The following is a 20,332-nucleotide window of genomic DNA, read 5'->3' on the forward strand; positions in this document are numbered from 1 at the left end:
ATCAACATTTGGTATGACTCAGTTTTGGAGACAGGATACTAATGGATAGATTCTGATATTTGACTAAAGTTCCTCTCTTTTTCAAATTACAGGAGAAACTTAAAATTTTTATTTATTTCTACTGTGTTTCAGAATATTTATGTAAAATCTTCAGCACTAAGGAGAATCAAATAGCAGGACCATTGGGTACTCTCTGGAGACTCCAAATTTTTCTAAGCACCAAAATAGTTTTGTCTGTCTTGGGATTTTCCCACACTAAAAAACTGATGTTTAACCTCTTGGCCACCCAGCAAGCAAACAAAATTATACCACTTTTATCTACTTGGGAACATAGTATGTTAGCCTGGAGCCAAATAAAACACAAGTTTTAAAACTGTTTTCTTTTCCTTCGTTTGTACAAAATCACATTAATTTCAAACAACTTTACTTGGCATCAAGGAATGTGAAAATTGCTCATTTAAAATTAAAATCTCCTGCAAGACTCTTAGATAAAAGAGATCTGAATTTGGCATGAAGGTTGAATATACTGTTATCTTTTCCTACCGATTGACTTTTTATGAAAGTATGTTGTACAGTTAGTGCTTGTATTCTTGACTGAGGTGTAACATTCAGGTGACACTTCACAGCTGGCTATAATTCTGTGTGTCCTGCAATTTATCTATGCAGTAACATTTTAGTCTGAAAAGGGAGTGCCAAACTGTACTTGGGCCTGGTACATTCTTTTGCCATAATGCGTTGAGTTTTTTGTGGTTTCCAATGATTTAATCAGAACCTCAGTTGAATTATTGATCCGGTGTAGAAATAATGCATGATGAAATGATTATTTTTATATTGTGAAACATTTGGTACAGTTGTATCCTAGTGTATGTTTAGGGATCAGAAAGTCTGTATTGTCGAAGGATTTCATGGCTGAAATCACTGGGGTGCTTCTAGCAGCATTCTCTCCTGACGTCTCACCTGCATCTGTGGCTGGCAACTTCTGCCAGCCATACAGCCCGGAAACCACACAGCACCCCAAAGTCTATATTGTTTGAATATAATTGCTGACTTACATCTTTGGGGCATCTTGGCATTGGTTTGCATTCAGTAGATCTTTTATCTGGTGTTCAGCCTTTCCTCCATGGGAAAATCACTTTTTAAAAAATTAGAGCGGAAGTATTTGAATTACTGGCCTTAAGGAAATATTATACCAACTGTTGGCAATGAACCACTTGTTTCTTCTTTCTTAAAAAAAATCTAAGAATTAAATGATGTCATTCTTTGGCAAGGCTGTTGTTTTAAATGATACTTTAGTAAAATGAGCAGTGCTTCTAACACTATCATTATACTTTATGAGAACAGAATTTAGATTTCGTACTATCTAGTAACAGAGATATTACAAATATGTAACAAATCTTAGTTAATTGATAACGTTTATAGTTGCATGATCTTTCCTAGAACCAGACCTGGACTACATCTGAGTTCAACCAGGATGAGCTAGGGACCTCTCTGGGAGACGATCTGTAGGCCCAGGGGATGCATGATATTACCAGATTCTCTCCAAAACCTGTGCCTCCCTGATCCAGGCACTCAACTGGAGGATGTGCCTCTGGATACCCAGCTCCAGACAATGCTGTCAGTGCTACAAACCCTGTGGAAACTAGCCCTTGCCATTTAGAGCTGGTTCCAAGACCAACAGTTCTCCAGGTTCTCCCACATCTAGTGCAGAAATGGCGAACTGATGAGGAAGCAGCTCGGTAGTGATACAACGCTAAGCTGGTGGCTTGTAGTGAGCCAGATAACTGGCTGAGCATTTATCGTGCTTTTCACAATTGGGGCTATATATGGCGGGATGAAGCGCAGTACAGGTGGAGGATCTTGCTGTCCAGGGTATTTTAAGTGCTGGGCTAAACAGAGAGACTTGCTTCGGCCTGTTCATATGGCCAGTGTACCTCTGCTATCCTTGTAAATCTGAAACCACAGAGATTGAGTGACCTCAACCTCTGTGCTACTCCGAAAAAAACAGATCCACCTTCCAGCTGTTGTGCGGATCCCTGTTTTTGAGGAGTTTGTAGTCCACTTAGGCCCCAGTGGATAAATTCAGAACAATATCTAAAGATGAGGCATAGTGGTACTTTAAATGTTAATTTGAAATATATAGCCTGACAGCTGTGATCAAGTGGTTAAAGGTGAACAGACACGTTTCACCCCAGTTATTGCTGAAGAAGTACCGGTAGTTGTATTCAGCTGTGACAAATGCCTTTTCTACTGAATATGGAGATTGGCTCACTACCCAGCTGATCTGGCTAAGTGGATCCAGGCCGTAGTAACCTTGAGCCTAGTCTGTGGCCACATGGGACTACCCTTGAAGACAACTCAGAAATATCAGTTGGTACGTAATGCTTACTATGGACAGCTAGGAAAAATGAACCCAATCCACTGATCTCACAGTCTTTTCATTTATTGCTGACAAGCAGTAAAGCCTATTGTACGAACAAATGCAACGGGATCTTAGAAAACTGTTGGTGGATTAACAGTGCCCACCGAGGAGGCCAACCCCGCCTGCCTTTCCTCCCACTTTGGCCCCACATCACCAGCATCCTCCTCATCCTCCTCTTTTTAGCCACCTGCACCAGTTAATCTTTAAAGTGTCACAAAGCTATTTTGATTTGTCTCAGGCTAGCCAATTTTTCTCTAAAGCGTAGCTAGAGCAAGAGTTCATGGAAAAGACAATAATGCTGCATATTAAGTACTGTCAAGTTGCTTCCAGCTCACAGTGACTCTTTGAATCCAAAACATCCTATCATTAACAAGTTTTGCAAACTTAACATTAATACTAGGAAAAGGTGAAAGTAGCAGGAATAGAGGAAGCCCCGATATGAGATGGATTAACTCAGTCAAGGAAGCCACAACCCTCAATTTGCAAGAGCTGAGCAAGGCTGTTAACAATAGGACGTTCTGATATTTTTAATTCACAGGGTCGCCATAAATTGGAAGTGACTTGTCTTGATTGCCCACAACACGCACACCTAGAGCCAAATAGATTCTGCTGAAGAAGGATCTGTATAAATGACTGAATGACTTGAGGAAGAGAAACTTAAGTTGGAAAAAAGGTTTCTCAGACTAAGAGGGAGGCTTCATGGAATTCGCCCCCTGTCCTCTACAAAGCTCAGTGCTAGGCTACAACTTTTTTGGAGCTTGAAGTTCATCCCTGTTCCTTCTTTGCATTTCCTAATTCCTTATTTGTGAATCTATCTGGAAATACTGAAGATAATTGCACACACTGAAAACCAACTTCATTTTCCTCAGTCCGTTGTTGTTAAGTGCCATCCTTTCTCCAGCCATACTCTTTGCCCTCCATTTTGACCAGACCTCTTTTGGGTTCTCTCCCTAGAACCTTATCCTGACTGGGCCTTCTCTGTAACCCTGGCAACTAAAAAGCCTGCAAATTACTCCTGTAACTGCCACCTCCTGCATCTCCTTTGGGAGGATGATATGGGCAGGGATGGGCAAAGGTGGTTTGGTGGCAGGAGGGAAAGAGGCTGCTGAGACTGACATTACCTAGAAATGTAAAATTTCCAGAATTTTTAAAGCCATAGGGGGGGAAATCCCCTTTTTTCTGAACAAGAAAGTTGGAGGAGGGAAAGTGCAATACTTTCCTATATATGCAATACTTTCCTATCCAACCTAAATTTCCTTTATAGAATGAACAGTGTAAAACGCATAATTTCTAAATTGGTCAGGCTAGAAGAAATACACTGGCCATGCAAACTGGCAGAAGCAAGACTCAATCCAGCATATAAAATGTTAAGAGTATGGATGTGAAAGTTGGGTGATAAAGAAAACTAACAGAAAAAATGATCCATTTGAAATCTGGTTGTGGAAAAAAAATTTATAGGTATCATGGGCTGCCAAAAAGACAATTAAGTCTGTTGGTTCTAGATCAAATCAAGCCTGAATTCTGCCTAGAAACTAAAATGACTAAACTAAGGGTATTGTATTTTGGTCAAATTATGAGAGGACAGGAGTCACTGGAAAAGACAATAATGCTAGGAAAAATCAAAGGCCACAGGAACAGAGGAAGACCCTTGAGATACACTTGCATGGGGAGTTCATTTCCTAATTCTGTCCCACTCTGCGATTTTGAATTGGGTTGTTGGATATCCACTGAAGTAGTCCTCTTGAGAACAAAACTTGAGAAGCTATGATACACTAGACATTAGTAGCTTGGAAACTTTATAACCAATTTTAACCTGCTTCTCTTCTTTAAAAAAAATAGAACAGTAATGTCATTCCAAAAAACATTTTCTTAGAGGTACTTAGACCACTGAAGATTAAATGCATTTGAATAGTTTCTCTTTATTGAAAAAAGTGAAATACGAAAGACAGATTCAGTGGAGTTCTGTTGAATAATCACAGATAGTGTGAGTATTTTAACAACTTTGTACTTTCAAAAACCTAAATAGTCACCTCTTGTCTGGGAGAGCACATTAACTGACGATAGTTGCTTATGTGAGTTTATATACCAAAGATTCAGTCTTTAAACAGTTTATACAAGAAGCTCCCACTGATCTCAATAGGATTGGTCTGGAAAAAGTAGTTGGATTTTCTCTGAACACCCTATCCTTGTAATTATGATTATATAGGTGGAAAGTTCTTTAACATGGATGCATTAGTTTCAAAACTTCTTATTTTTGGCCTTTCTTGTTTTAAAGAGAGATTACTTTTGAAGAAATGACTGTAGTTGCTAAGCTATGATACATTGGTTTTGGGAAAATCCTGTTAAGCAACCTGGTTCTAAAGACTTGCACAGGTGAACTAAGATCTGCTGTTTATAACAACAACATAATGGATTTAATCAGAGATTCGTGCCAGTGTGCTCGAGAGAAATGGCTATGTCCAGTTTTGTAAAGGTGCTGAGCTATAACATGATACAAGATCACTGTAAGATTGCCAAGAAGATTAGAAAACAAAAGTCTTAAAATCTTTTGAGAGGGATATGCTTTCATGAAAGTTTTTGAGGTTTGCCGCTAATTACTAAGAGATTTGGATCAGATAATCTCCAAAAGTAAGAATAGAAATTGAACACTTATTGACTCTTACCCATTACCTCACCGATGCTTTTGTCCTTTCCTGGATCTCATTGCATAGTCTGTCGGGTGTGATTTCCATTCTGTTTCACACACAAAAAAGTTTGAATGTGCATGACTTGAGCACACTTTTGCCATCTTTGTTCCCAAGCAGCATGCCTTCATAGCAGCCCTAGTTCTGATACTTGATGGGCGCAAGTTCTTTCCTATTCCATATACTGCTCTATAGTCATTTCTACCCTTATATTATTATAAATTGCTAATCTATAGTCATAGAAGGCTGCTTCCTTTCAAGTTATTTTACATTCAACAAGGCAGAGGCGCACCAGTAACTCTTTAAAAATACAGCTAAACTGTACTTCCTTAACAATAAGCGCCATCTAATATCTTTTGTCACAAAGGCTGTATGTACTGCAAAACAATACATGTTGATAACTGCCATATGTTTCGTAAAGCTGAATGTACCACACATAACATATGCAAAGGAGAAAAGGAAGAATTCTATGATTTAAGGAAGCAGGTTGGGGCACTGGAGGTAAAGAGAAGGTGAGCCAGTTTTGAGTGTGAGATAGGAGATGGTTCTGGGGGACAGGTAAAAGAACCACAATACTTATAAATCCACACCCAGTGGTGGGATCCAAACATTTTAATAACAGGTTCCGATGGTGGTGGGATTCAAACAGTGGCGCCGCAGCACACACGCACCTCCAGTCCCTATTGGGCAGGGGGGTTGCTTTAGTAACCCCTTCTCGGCACTCAGAAAAAATTAGTAACCACTTCTAGAGAAGCGGTGAGAACCGGTTGGATCCCACCTCTGCCTTATACTCTTTAATGTTTTGTTTTGTCTTAACAGGGCACAGAAAACAGGCCCGATTATGAAGATCTGGGTGTTTATGCAACCTCCCGGGAACAGTGGTTTCGTATGTTTGCCAGTTTAGAATTTGAGGGCCAGTTGTTCATGACACCATGTGATTTCATTCAGTCTTTAACGAAGGATGAACCAAGACGTAAGTATAGTTCTCCACCCCCTTGCACACCAGAGGGGCTGTTACTATGCATGATCATTAAATGCCACACATTTAATTTACAACCTGTCTCTTTATATGGGCTCAGTTAAAGTTGTCATATATTTATACAATTAGTACAGGCGTCCTTAAAGTTTAGCTTGTGATCCCCGGTTAATCAAGAAGAATTATGCAAATAATGCTTGATTCATGGTTCCTATGAGAATCACTGAGATTCGCTCTGTAAAATCCTTATCTCAAGTGCCAAATAAATTATTTTTCTAATGCATACAGTTTTGCCATTTCCTTTGACTATAGTTATAGAAACATTTTCATAGCTTTGTCTATGATACTGGCATAATTATTTCGGTATTGTGGAATTAGGGTTAATTTGCCCTGCTTGGACATCATTGTCAGATTCAGAGAAAAATGCCACAATATAAGGGCAGAAATGATTTGGGGCCCCCCACATCTTACCATGGTAGCCCTCCTGTCATTCCCTTTTGGGGCCAAACTACCCATTACAATTCTTAGCATGTAGTATTTATGTCCCCTACCCTTGCAGAGAGACACATCAGAATGTGAGGGAACTTTTTTCCCAGGAATCCAAGGCCCAAATATGGATCAGAGCCCCAGCTCAGGGAGAAAGGAACCCCCTTATCATTTCTGGACCCAAAACATATTCAAGGGCTTCTGTTTGCCCCACTAGGGCTATACCAGGGGTAGGGAACCTGCGGCTCTCCAGATGTTCAGGAACTACAATTCCCATCAGCCTCTGTCAGCATGGCCAATTGGCCATGCTGGTAGGGGCTGATGGGAATTGTAGTTCCTGAACATCTGGAGAGCCGCAGGTTCCCTACCCCTGGGCTATACACATGTTTATCAAAACACATGCAGCCCCCCCAACAGGAACGTTGATGTTCAGATCTGAATCAGGGTCTTGGGCTCCTGGGAAAACACATTCCCTAAAAATAAAAATACCAAAGTCAATATCATGAACAGCTTCAATTTGTAATAGCTATGTTGCTGGGTGATTGCAAGACCGTGTTGCAGGCTTGTCACTGTGGCAGTAGTGGCTCCATTATCTGTGGCATTCTGCTACCTATGCCCAACTGATTTAATGTTAGCAGAGTTTTTAACATTTGATAGCTTCCGTTTTGAATTGTGTACTTTTGAGTAAGCTGTATTATAATTAATGATGCATTTTTGTAATCACATGCATTCTGTTGAGCAATTCAAACCATTCTCAGATACATATCGACATGGACAAACTTAAAAGTGAACCTGGGAGTCAGTGTTGGCAGTGACTTCTCTGGCATGCTTGATATGAAGCTAAAAATAGCCATACTTATTTCCGTGAAGAGTATATTGCCATGCAGTTTGTAAATTAAATTGTGCCTTAATTTTAAGTAGACATTCATAGGACTATTAGTTCAAACGACCTCCAACAGACTAATATTCAGACCAAAATATGCCCTCCAGAGTACCATGTGCATATGAATGAGGCTTAAATTTGTTTAAAACTACCGTATATACTCGAGTATAAGCCGACTTTTTCAGCACATTTTTATGCTCAAGAGGCCCCCCTCGGCTTATACTCAAGTGTATATGCAATAATTCCAAGATGGCGGCCGGAGCTGGGGCTGCTGTGGGGATCCGGTAAGCATGTTGCTGCTTTTTTTCTAACTCACCAGAGAGTCGTAAAAACAAGCTGTCAGGACAGCCTGCATAGCATTACAACTAAGTTGTGTGTGTGTTAAAAGAAACTGAGGCATTTCTCTCCTAAGGGTTATTGGTGCGTTGCATTCTGGATTAATACAATTCTTCATACAGTAATATACTGCCAAATACTGATGTTGCTGAAGACAAAGGCTTTCTTTGGAGCAAAGTTTAGGCTGACATGGCTATGAATCCCAGAATTATTCTACATTTGGAGGAACACAGTGGTTCATTTATGTTCCTAGAGTCCTGGAAAGCTGCTCATCCCTAGTGCAAACTCTGTTAAGCAACTCTATCTCATCTTGCTCCCAAATCTTCTGTTTTTAGCTGCTACTGAGTCAAGTTTGAAGGTTTATACTCAAGTCAATAAGTTTCCCAGTTTTTTGTGGTAAAATTAGGTGCCTCGGCTTATATTTGGGTCAGCTTATACTCAAGTATATACAGTAAGTTTTTAGCTGAGTTTGAGGACTGAGATTATAAAAGATAAATTGTGATGCTGATCATGAAATTGGCCTATAAGAATCATTTGAAGATTTTTTTATATAAATAGTTATTTTTGTCTTCATTCTAGGAACAAAACAATTGAGGTCCCTTTCAAAACAGGTGAGTTTCATAGCTCTGTTGTACAGTGGAGAATTAGTACAGGTACCAAGTACACAACCACTTCTGCCTCAGGAGTTCCCAGTTTGCAGCCCACTGACTTCTTTCTCGATGCCATCAAATGTTGATAAAAATGGATGGAGCTTTTATCCAGCATAGATTTTCTTTAGCCATTGAAGATTTGTTTGGCTGTGCAGATTTTAAAGCATTCCTTCAGCTGCAGCTGCCAACAAAGTATAGGAATATGCAGTACTTGACTGAAGATAAACTGTTTGTATAAAAGAAAATATTTTTAAGCAAATGTGTTCATTTTAAAAGGCATCCTGATGAATAGAGAGCCAGAGTGGTGTAGCACTTAAAAGTGGTAGACTCTGCTCTGGAGAATTGGGTTTGATTCCCCACTCTTCCACATGAGCAACGGACTCTAATCTGGTAAACTAGTTTTGTTTCCCTACTCCTACACATGAAGCTGGGTGATCTTTGGCTAGTCACAGTTCTTTAGAACTGTTTTTAGAACAGTTCTTTAGAACTGTCTCAGTCCCACCTACCTCACAAAATGTCTGTTGTGGGAAGAGGAAGAGAAGTTTGTAAGCTGCTTTAGGACTCCTTAAAGATAGAGGAAAATGGGGTATAAATCCAAAATCTTGTCTTTTTTAGAGCCCTGCCTGAAATGCTGGAGAGTTATCCATAACCTCAGTCCCTGACATTTAGTGGTTGACTCTTCTTCCCATCGCAGCCATTTAGCGGTTGTGCCCTTCACCCTATGTCAGAGTTCCAAAGGTGCCTACAGGCTCAAATGGTTTAGGGACTCCTTCTGTACTTTGTCAGTGGGTAGTTCTGATTGGTGCCCTAGTACAAAGCATAGGACTGTCAAGTTATTATTAGTAGGAGTGGTGGAACGTTTGCAGGTTTTTGAAGTATGCTTTTCAGCCATCTTGTACAGTTAGAATTAATCTGACTTTTATTATAATTGTATTTTAATCCCACCTTTAATCTCAGTGAATCTTTTTTAATACAACAAATGTCATATTTTTTAATTAATATTTTTCAGGAATTGAATCAAATACTTGTAGAAACTCCACCAATTTGGAAAGGGTCGTCAAAGCTCTTTCGCAATCTTCAGGAGAAAGGTATGGAGTACTATTTGTATTGGTAATATTTTTGCTGTGAATCCTTTTGACTCTGGAAATGGGACTATTCTTCTGTATTGTTAATGTCCTTCTGATCATCATAGGTGTGATACAGCAGCAACCTTCCAAGAACACTAACTATGACCTGCTTGCACCTTCCTCCCTAACATTAATCCCTTTCTGGAGTCAACCATGTTTCATCATTGCTGTTCTTTTAATGCTAACCACAGATACTTTCAAATCAGAATTCACACCCGTGATTAGAAATGGTTGTGTAAACTCTGGTTTAAGATAACCATGATCATTTTTAACCGGTTCATAATGCACTTCTGCACCAAAGCTGTGCAAAGGGAAAGGGAAAAGAAATGTGAGGAAAAGAGGAGCCCACAAGAGGCTTTCAGTGGAATTATTATACATGCACTGAGTTCTAGAGACCTTAGCATGAAACTTAAAAGTTCTTTCCTACCCTGAATTACTTTCTAACACAGTATCAGCGCAATGTTTGAAAACAAGTGTGTGTAATTTTTGGCTCTCAGAAGCCAAAGAAAGAAAGAAAGGATTCTTATTTTACAATTTACCTTAAAAGTTAGATTGCCCTTTCCCATTTTAGGATGTGCTGTTGTACTACCTGGGTAAGCTTTTTGTACTGTATGTCATGCCCCCACAGAGGCTTTTGTTATTTCCCCATTAAGCTTCAGTTTCCCCATAGTTAGCATGGGTTTAGTTCATTGTAAAGTCTTCTAAGGGAGGGAATTTTAGTTAACCCCTGTCCCTTTAAGTCAGTTCTCAAGAGGCAGTCTTCCTTCTTTACCCAGCAATCCCCTGTTTTAGCTCTAGGCAGTCAGTCAGAGCGAGGTGCCAAGGGTAGTTGGAGACTGTAATATTCATGACGTATATGGTGGTCCATAGTAGTCTCTGGCGATATACAGATATACAAGTTAAGGTTAACAGCAATTAGAATCAGACTGAAGACAAAGACTGAAGGAACTAAAAGGAAGCAAGGCACAGTGGACTTTCTTGAAAGCAACCAAGAGAAGACACAGTCTACAGCTTCAAATCTGCTCAAGACAAGCAAGTACTTTGATTTAGGGAGGAGTTAGGGTCTTAATTCTCCTAAGTAATAAACCTGTTGTTTGCATTGTTGAACCTGACTTGTGTCTCCCCCACTCTGTCCTAGCCAAGTACAGGGCACCCAAAACAGATTAATGGGGTGGGGACACTGTATGAACTGTCAAAACTAGAACCTGTACCTATAGCCTGTTCCCTTCTAACACATTAATCTTACCTGATCCTACACATTACTCAGATATCTGCATCTCAGAAATGCAGACATAGTTCGATGGACTGAATTAAATTGAAAACTGAAGTGATTCTTGAGGTCATTCTGTAACAAGCAGATACACACAGCCTTGAGGTTTTTCTGTGCTGCAGGGCCTAACCTCCAGAACACTGAGAGCAGTCATCCAGAACTGTCAGTCGACAGATACACGTAGTAGTACAGACAAAGACAAGAATACCTTCAAGATTTTCTAGATAGCTATTTTACTTAATAAGATCTGCTTTTTTGTTCCTTTGCTATACAGTGTAGAGGGTGGTGGTAAAACAGCAATCTTAAAGAAAGATTATGAGATTAACTTATTGTCTGCATAAAATTTCTTGTATCATTTTTCTGTGGCTTATCAGCCTTTTCAAGAGGGAAATCCAGTATTTTGTAGACAAATGAATTGAAGAAATGTCATTGCACAAGACAGAACTGTGATGAGTTGAAGAACAAGAAAAGATGGACTGAGAGGTTATGTGACTGAAACACTCAATGCAAACCCTTGAAATCTTGGATTCTGGGGGTAGTCAGGCAAGAAGAAAAAGGTGCCAGGCCAGTTTCTCATGTTTATGTGGTTGTATTAATAGAGAAGAAAAGAAGGAAGCATTGTAATATAGTCCTGGGCTGTGGACTTCTGTAGCTCAAAATATTTAGAGTGTGAAGCTGTGACTTCACAGCTTGAATCCTGGTGTTCATGTTTCACAAATTGGGAATATGTGTCCATTCAGGGATTTTGAATCAAAAGTGTATATTGGGAAAAGCATTTATTTAGAAATATGACTGATAATAAAATATTGAGTTCAGCCTGAAGCAGGGGCGTAACGAGGCAGCCCTGGGCAAACTGTAGCCCTGGGCAAAACCTGAGTTGGATGCCCCCCCCCCCCCCATGGGCTGCCACTCCACCACAACCAAATTTTTTTTTGCACCAGGACATTGGTGCCTGCAGGGAGTGCCTTTTTAGACATATCAGCACCAATATTTCAGCGTATCATCAGGAGACTGTCCTTATGCTACTCCCCAAGTTTGGACAGCAATGCAGAAAACTCAATGCAGAACAAAGATTCTTGGGCAAATTTCTGGGATGTTCCTGCAGGGGGCGCATTTTTGGATGTATCGGCACCAGGATTTCAGGGTATCATCTGGAAACTGTCCTTATGGTACCCCCCAGGTTTGGTGCAGTTTGGTTTAGGGGTCCAAAGTTATGGACCTCAAAGGGGGTGCCCCATCCCCCATTCTTTGCTAAGGAGATGGGGGCTACCCTTTGAGGGTCCATAACTTTGGACCCCCTGAACCAAACTGCACCAAACCTTGGGGGTGCCATCATCTCCAGATGATACCCTGATATTTTGGTGCCGATACATCCAAAAATGCACCCCCTGCAGGAACATCCTAGAAATTTGCCCAAGAATCTTTGTTCTGCATTGAGTTTTCTGCATTGCTGTCCATGGGGGTTGCAGGCTGTGGGGACCACATTTCTGAAGGCACAGTCTCAAAACCCTAACCCTAACCCTAATGATACCCCCCAGGTTTGGTGCAGTTTGGTTCAGGGGGGCCAAAGTTATGGACCCTCAAAACTGTAGCCCCCATCTCCTATTAGCTCCCATTGGAAACAATGGGGGATAGGGGCACCCCCTTTGGAAGTCCATAACTTTGGACTCCCTGAACCAAACCTCACCAAACTTGGGGGATAGCGGAAGGACAGTCTCCTGATGATACGCTGAAAATTTGGTGCCGCTATCCTAAAAACTGTGCCCCCTGCAGGCCAAAAATGGAAAACCACTAAAATACCCAAAAACAAACCCAGCATTTTGATGCCCCCCACAAGGTGATGCCCTGGGCAGCTGCCCACCTTGCCCAATGGGCATTACGCCAGTGGCCTGAAGGGAATTGTAATATTTGTCAGAGAAGCATGTCTTAAAACTAGATTGTTAGGCACTTAGCCAGTATTTGACACAAATTCCAGTGATTGCTCCAGTGATTGCTCCACTAGGATTGCAACTTTTGTCATTATAACCCACTGGCCTTGATGAAGATTTTTTTGTGGGTGTGTCAATATGGGAACTATACTGTGGTGTACAGAATGCCAATTAATATAGGAAAAAATAGTACTATGCATACATTTTTGCTGGAAGCTACATGATCTGCAGCTGGACTGTTTTGTATTCCTTTTTATTACCTTTAAGCAAACAATCATACCATTAATATGCTGTCAATATTAACAATTAATATTTGATGACTGAAGAAAAATCAGTTAACTTGCTCACTTGCTTTTTTTTTAGGTGTGATTTCTTATACGGAGTATCTGTTCTTGTTATCGATCTTAACAAGTAAGTATTCATAGTAAAAAAAAGTTGCATATATTCCTATCTCAAACTATTTTATGTTTGTTAAAGCTCATGTCAACATTCTGGCAAATAGGAACATTTTATAATGTGCAATCTGTTCTTCATTTTTACTGTGGAAATCCTAATGGAATAATTGAGTAAGAAAGTGTAAAGTGGGTATCCTAGAAGTACTAAAAAGTCCATGCTTATTATTTTGAGGGAAACACAAGTTCTGCCTTGCTACCCATTTTGCTGGGACCACCAGTACGATTCCCAATGATAGAAATGTCTGAGATTTCTGCTGCTAAGGTTCTATTTTCACTGCACACCAACCCAGAGATCTACCAGAACCCAATCTATTATCAGGCAATGTCATAGGAACTGATGAGAAACCAGTGAGCCAGTATAGTATAGCTACGTGCCACCCTGTTTCCACACTGCTTTGCTGTGGCCACTAATGTGTCTTATACCATTCCAGTCCAAATTGGACATAGTTGTGATAGTTCAATTAACTATTTAGTGATTGACACCTGATTCTCAATAAGTGATTTTATTGCATTTTTTCTATCACTGCTATTTACATTTGTGTTGTTATAGTTGCCTTGTAGATATTCATATGGAGAGGTGGGGTATCAGTAAACTGTCTTTGTAATGTAGGAGAGGGGTGGCTGATTGTAACAAAACTAGTGGCACATGGATAAGGTGTGCATACTGTCTCCATCCATAACTTATCTACTTACATCTTCTTTCTCTGAGTGTATTCTTCTCAGCTAAGTTCAGCTGGAAGTAACCATGGCTACATGAAAAATGGCTGAGGAGCTGTGGAAAGATAAGTGGCGGATGTGGGGCAGTTCACTTACATGGTTGTGTTATGATTAGAAATCAAAGATCCCGCCTCTTTCATCCCAATAGGGGAAATTCCATGTTTAAACATAAGAAACTTCTGCCTTCATGTCTCTGTTGTCCTCAGTGTACATGTTTCTTTTAAAAATCATTGTATCTTTTCCTTTATTCCTTGGCAGAGCCACATGCTGGTTTTAGAATAGCTTTCAACATGTTTGATACAGACGGAAATGAGATGGTGGACAAAAAGGAATTCTTGGTGGTAGGTATACCGAAACTTGCCCTTTTGTCAGTTTCCACTTTTCATGATTGGTGTCTTGTGATAAGTGATTTCTTGCGCAGATCGGATTTTATTGTAATGCCCCACCTGGGCTTTTACAGACAGGTGTGAGTATGCATTTTCAAAAAAATAACCAAAACATCATGTTCTGTATTTTTGTTTTTTACCTTAAAGTAGTTTATAAAAAATACTGTAGGAGCCTCCTGCAACCAATTGTTGGTAGCTAAATTGTCTGAAAACTGTCTGTATTCCAGCATCTGAAACACCTGTAACTTTTTTTTTCCAATTTGCGCACTTTCCCAACTTTTCTATTTGGATCCCTTGCATGCTGCTTTGGTGGCATTATGAAATAAGGAACTTATGGATCCTTCCGCACATGCAGAATAATACACTTTCAATACACTTCCACAATTGTTTGCAAGTGGATTTTGCTATTCCGCACAGAAAAATCCAGCTGCAAAGTGGATTGAAAGTGCATTATTCTTCATGTGCAGAAGGGGCCTATCTGTGGCTACCTAACAGCAACATGAATACGTCATATGAGGGTTGCAGTAATGAAGTTTTGCCACAGACAAATGCATACAACAGGAAAGAGATGGCTGGGGAAATAGAGAGGCTAAGAATTAGCAGGGGGAAAAGAGGCAGTCAACAAAAATTATCCCATAATTCATTGGGAAAACTGGACAGGGGCGGTAAAAAAGGCAAGTTTGTTTAAATTAACCACCTAAAATGTAGCTTGCTTATGGATTACAGCAAAAAAGGGGGGCACTACAGATGAGATTTTTCTCAATTTCTCTCCTGTTTCTGGAACAGACCACTTTCTGTCTTTACGTTGATTATGAAGAAACACTAGTATTGACCACCAGGCCACAGGCTGGTGACCTGAACAAGGACTTCTATTTTAAAATCGGCAAGGGAGATTGTGCTTCATGACAACAAAACCAGTCAATAGTACTGCTCTTGACATTCATGTGTATTAGACTGTCATAAAGAGCTTGAAACACGACAAATAATTTATAATACCCATTTATTCTGCATGTAGCACCACATCCAAAGTATTTAACCTGAGTCATCAAATCAGATACTTTAGAGATTTATTCTTTATCCTATTTACTTATGTCATAGGTCTGAGGTCAGAGAACAGAGGGATTTTGTTCCCTTGATACAGGAGATGTTGTTTTGTCCTTTCTGCTTTCAACAGTCAATCCCATTATTTTGTTTCAGACAATGTTCCTATGAAAAGTGCTCTCAGATTAATTGATGTTCACTGCCGTGTTCCTTGGTATCCCGTAGCACTTCTTCTATACAAAAGTTTCATTTGCAGAAGTTCAAATGAGCTTTATTGATGAGTGCAACAAGATCTTCCTCCCTGTATCTGGTGTAAGGGGAAATCAAAGCAGGAACGAGGGTTTTTTAAAGATCTTTTTGCTTGTCAATTACCATCACACTCATACTCATTGCTTGATGGCTTGACCTTTTTTCTATAAGTTTCCTCCAAAGTGAGCTATTTCAAACATTTAGAAGGAACATGTGGTACGTGGGACCGTGCAGCTTCAGAAGTGGGGGTGGGGCTTACATGTTTGAAGAAAGAAACTTTTGCACACTCTGTGAAAGCTGATGTGCTAGGAAGAACTGTAGGCTAATACTATTCTCCTTGAGGTGTTAGCTTCCTGTGTCTCAGAGATTCTTGAGGAAATAGCAGTGAAATATACAACCCTATCTACCACTGAGACATTATACACATTTGGGCGGGTTTAAAATATTTAAATCAGCTCTGAGGCTTTTTGTCTGTCATGCAAGTTGAACGTGTAGTGGATTTTCTGTGTTGGTAATACTGTGGGACATTAGGGAACGTCCAAATGACTCTTGAATTAGGCACCAGGATGCAAGGAGCTGCTCATTGAAGAAGGTTCTTGCTTGTTTATAGAGCTAATAAGCCACTTTAAGGTTGGATCCAGCAGTGATTTCTGCCAACAGAAAATATTTTTGTTGGCAGAGTGGGACACACTTGCATCTCCCATCCCACTGTGGCCCTAAATGTTCTCTTAAATTCTGCTTCTGAGGAAAAAGAAACCCCCATGAATAGTCTGAGGGCAAAGTTGGAAGTCAGTAGTGGAAGGGCATTGGTGAAAACCACCCCCTCCTTTTCATTAGTAGGCATCTATTCTGGAGCAAACCACTGTTTTAACTTGTATGACTAATTATGAGTGCAGTGGGAATTTTTGAGGTAAAAAAATCTGTCCTTCATGCACTCAGTTATACACTGTAGCAGCCCACCGGGGGAAAAAATCAGTAAAAAGAATGTTTCTGTTGATGCTGTTGTACCTAGAAGAGAATATAGAGCTTAGCAGGAGTAAAATGTATGTAAATGCTCCACTATGCATTAAAAAATAATTCAACAGCTAGCTACAACTGACTTCTTTTGATTTTAGTGCAACAGTAACAACTAACTTTGCTGTTTGCCTAAAGCTATTTAGTTCATATCAGCCTATATCCATAACTGCATACATATGTTATGTGCACAGAACAACCTCAGATGATACAGATTGTTCTTGTTGTAGCTGCAAGAGATATTCAGGAAGAAAAATGAGAAGAAGGAAAGAAAAGGAGATGAAGCAAAACATGCCATGCTGGTGGGTATCACTCAAACAAGTTGAAGGTACTGGCTCTCTTCCCCAGATTGCTTGAGGCCTGTTCCCAAAGAGGACACTTGAGGTGGGATTATTAAGCTGACATTAATAACCACAGGTATTCTAAGGAAAATGATGCTGTCCTCTCAGACTGTAAGTGTAACGTAAATTGAGGATGCCTTGACGAAAGAAATTCAACATCCTGCATACGGAAAAACGGATCCACTAGGTCAGACCTGGGCATTATACGGCCCGCGGGCCACATCCGGCCCGCCGGATGACCCTGACTGGCCCCCCTGCCGTGCTGGGGAGCGAGGCGCCTTTGAAAGCCCCGCAGAAGCCGGTTGCCTTGGCTGCCGGCTTCTGGGGGGCTTTCAAAAGCGCCTCGCCCCCCTGCCTTTTGGCCCGGCCCTCCACAATATTTTCTGTTTCTTATGCGGCCCCATGGAAAAAATAATTGCCCACCCGTGCACTAGGTTCTGTTCAGCCATGTTTTGACACCAACATGGGATTATTAAGATACAAGTGATTCTCCTTAGAAGAACTCACGGATTTTGTGAAACTGGTTTGGGGGTTCCTAATACATTCTGTTTCAAGAAGAGGAGGTAAAAAAGGTCACCCTGTGCTAAAAGCAAAGGTGGTACTGTGTTAAACCTCCACCTCTCATAAACCATGGCAAAATATAGAAAGTAAAATCATACTTCTTTCTGTTTACCAGTTGTTTCCTTTGTTTTTGAAGTAGGTCCAGAGCCTGCCAGAAAACAGCAGGAACTGAGAACTGACTGCTTTAGCTTAAAGCCACGGGTTCTGCGTGGATCCAAGTCTGCCTTAGTGTCGTAGTGACAGTGACCATCAGTGCAATCATAAACAGAATTACACCTAAATAGGAAGGAAGGAATAGGCTTAGGAAGGAATAACTGCTCAGGATTGCACTGAATGAAATTTATAGTAAGAAATAGAACACTGTTTTAATATTGAAGTATGAATATAAAGTCTGTAGTACAAACTAGGGCTGTGCAAATAACTTTTATTGATATTTTTCAGATTCAGGTTTATTGGACCCAAATATTTTCAGCAAAGCTTTAAAAACCCTCAGATATTAATACTGGTAATTTTTTTTTCAGTTTTCTAAAGATAAGGATAACATTTTTTTACTGCATTAAATCCTATGGAAAAATTCTTTTCAGATTCTGGGGGTAGAGACCCATGCCATACCGTGCTGATGGGTATCACTCAAACAAGTTGAAGGTACTGGCTCTCTTCCCCAGATTGCTTAAGGCCTGTTCCTAAAGAGGACACTTGAGATGGGATTATTAAGATGCAAGTGATTCTCCTTAGAAAAATTCCCAGATTTGGTGAAGTTTGGTTCAGGGGGCCCAATTTTATCAGTCCCCAAATGGGGTGCTCCTCCATAGAAAACAATGGAGGAAAAATTGGGGGCCCAAACTTTACCTAATTCAGAGGTTTTTGTAAGGAGAGGCACCAGCAGCTGCACTGCAAATTTGGTGTCTCTACCTTGAACATCGCCCATCCGAGTGTCAAAAAAATCCCCACAGGCTATAACAGAGCAAAAACGACAATACCCAAGCAATTAAAGACCAGAGAAATTAGCTGAGCTTGCAAAAATGGTGGGGAAATTTGCCTTGATTCTCTAGCCTAAGATTGCTTGACTTCTTGATTCTCTAGTCTGCTTGATTTTCGCAATGATAGGGCAATTTTTCAGCAACGTTGCATTCTTTGGGGAGTCTTTGTGAGGCTCTGGAAGGGCTCTTTTTGAGATAAAGGCACCAAATTTTCAACATCGCTTCAAGTGTCTCTCCTTACGTGATCCCTGAGTTTGACTTGGCCCCTTCCGCACATGCAAAATAATGCATTTTCAAACCACTTTCACAACTGTTTGGAAGTGGATTTTGCCATTCCGCACAGCTTCAAAGAGCACTGAAAGCAGTTTGAAAGTGCATTATTCTGCATGTGCGGAATGAGCCTAAGTGTGGGTCAAACAGCTTTTTTTCAGCTTTGCCTTTTCAGCCCCGTTAAAGTGGAGTCTCTTTATTAGACCCCAAAAAGCCAAAAAAGTTTTTTTCCCCAGCTTGGGTTTACCTGAATGCACAGCCCTAGTATAAACTAAACAACTTTAAACTGTTTTATAACATATCAAATGAATATCTTTATTTTGTTGTCTTCTTTCTTTCTCTCATCTTGACTTCATTTTGACCTTACTACTGTATGTCAGCATCGTCAGCTTTACGGATACCACACTTCTACTAATGCTGTATGTACTCTGGGGTTTTTTGCTTGTTTTTTTAACTGTATGAAGTACTTTTAATCTATGTACTGTTAATTTTGTAACTGTATGAAGTACTATTAATATGATAAAAGCATTAATCATGGCGCACAATGTTCAGTTAAAACTAAAATTTCCAGTATAGGTGAAGGAGATTTTATCCTATCAAAATTTCTGTATATATAAAAGTTTTGAGAAAGCAGGATATATAGACTATCCTTTCGACCCTGTTTTTCCACCAAACTTTTACCCCCCAGCTAGAGCAAATGTTACTACTGGTAATCCTAATACTAATCCTTCAATATCACAATTTCTTCTTAAAATCTGTGCAAGCCAATGTTTATTTGGTCCATGCTAGTACTATACCATGTAGCACATAGAATGTGGGAGAGGGAATTATAAATAGAACCAGGACACTCTTTTCTGCACTTTGGGTTATTCATTACTTTGAAGCGTTGCCTTGTGCATGTAGCTGGCATGTGGTGAAAGCGCCGTATGACTGGCTAAATTGAAAATGTGCCATAGCTGATTACTGCAATATAGTATAATCTGTATGCAAGTAAAGCATGCGTAACTGAAAAAATACTAACAAAACTAGTACTGATTTGAACATCAATCGGATATGAATGAGTAGATGGGTGTATAATTGCTGGTGAGCTTGTTTTCCTACACAGAATGATTCCTGTGGCGGGATTTTCAAGCAAATTCTGATGGGATAGTCCAAAGAAGTCCTTCCAAAGAAGTGTGTGCAGTTTGTTTGTCTGAGAATCCTGTCATGAGGATAATGGAGGAGCATGCCTTAACAGGAAAAGCACAGTGTCATGTATCCAACCACGCATTTCCATCATTGGAATGGCATTTCTGTTTATGGAACAGCGGGCAGCAATTTTCACCAGTTCTCTCCTCCCACTGCAGACCATACTCATCTTGGATCCGCACAGCACTGAACCAAATTCTTGTGTTTTTAAAAATAGTTCATAATCAAATACTTATTGTGCTGTACTAATACGATTAAGCCATGACCTGGATGGACCAGTCTAACTTGATCTCATCTAGTACTTGGATGCTAGACCACCAAGGGATACCACAGTTGTTATGCAGAGACAAGCAATGGCAAACCATGTCTGC

At 40.1% G+C, this 20,332-nt stretch overlaps 1 protein-coding gene across 3 annotated transcripts in view; it reads left to right on the forward strand.

Annotated features, from left to right (window-relative positions):
• The window catches only part of MICU3 (mitochondrial calcium uptake family member 3), a 44,909-nt gene that overhangs the window by 6,721 nt on the left and 17,856 nt on the right, over nucleotides 1-20,332 (forward strand). For all 3 annotated transcript variants that reach the window (XM_048509684.1, XM_048509683.1, XM_048509685.1), the window contains exons 2-8: nucleotides 5,923-6,076; nucleotides 8,364-8,395; nucleotides 9,444-9,522; nucleotides 13,123-13,170; nucleotides 14,190-14,272; nucleotides 16,852-16,923; nucleotides 19,154-19,192. In XM_048509684.1, coding sequence (XP_048365641.1) covers nucleotides 5,923-6,076; nucleotides 8,364-8,395; nucleotides 9,444-9,522; nucleotides 13,123-13,170; nucleotides 14,190-14,272; nucleotides 16,852-16,923; nucleotides 19,154-19,192 — 507 coding nt within the window. The remainder of the gene's footprint in view (nucleotides 1-5,922; nucleotides 6,077-8,363; nucleotides 8,396-9,443; nucleotides 9,523-13,122; nucleotides 13,171-14,189; nucleotides 14,273-16,851; nucleotides 16,924-19,153; nucleotides 19,193-20,332) is intronic.

Source organism: Sphaerodactylus townsendi, linkage group LG10 (assembly GCF_021028975.2).
Source record: "Sphaerodactylus townsendi isolate TG3544 linkage group LG10, MPM_Stown_v2.3, whole genome shotgun sequence".
Lineage (NCBI taxonomy): Eukaryota > Metazoa > Chordata > Lepidosauria > Squamata > Sphaerodactylidae > Sphaerodactylus > Sphaerodactylus townsendi.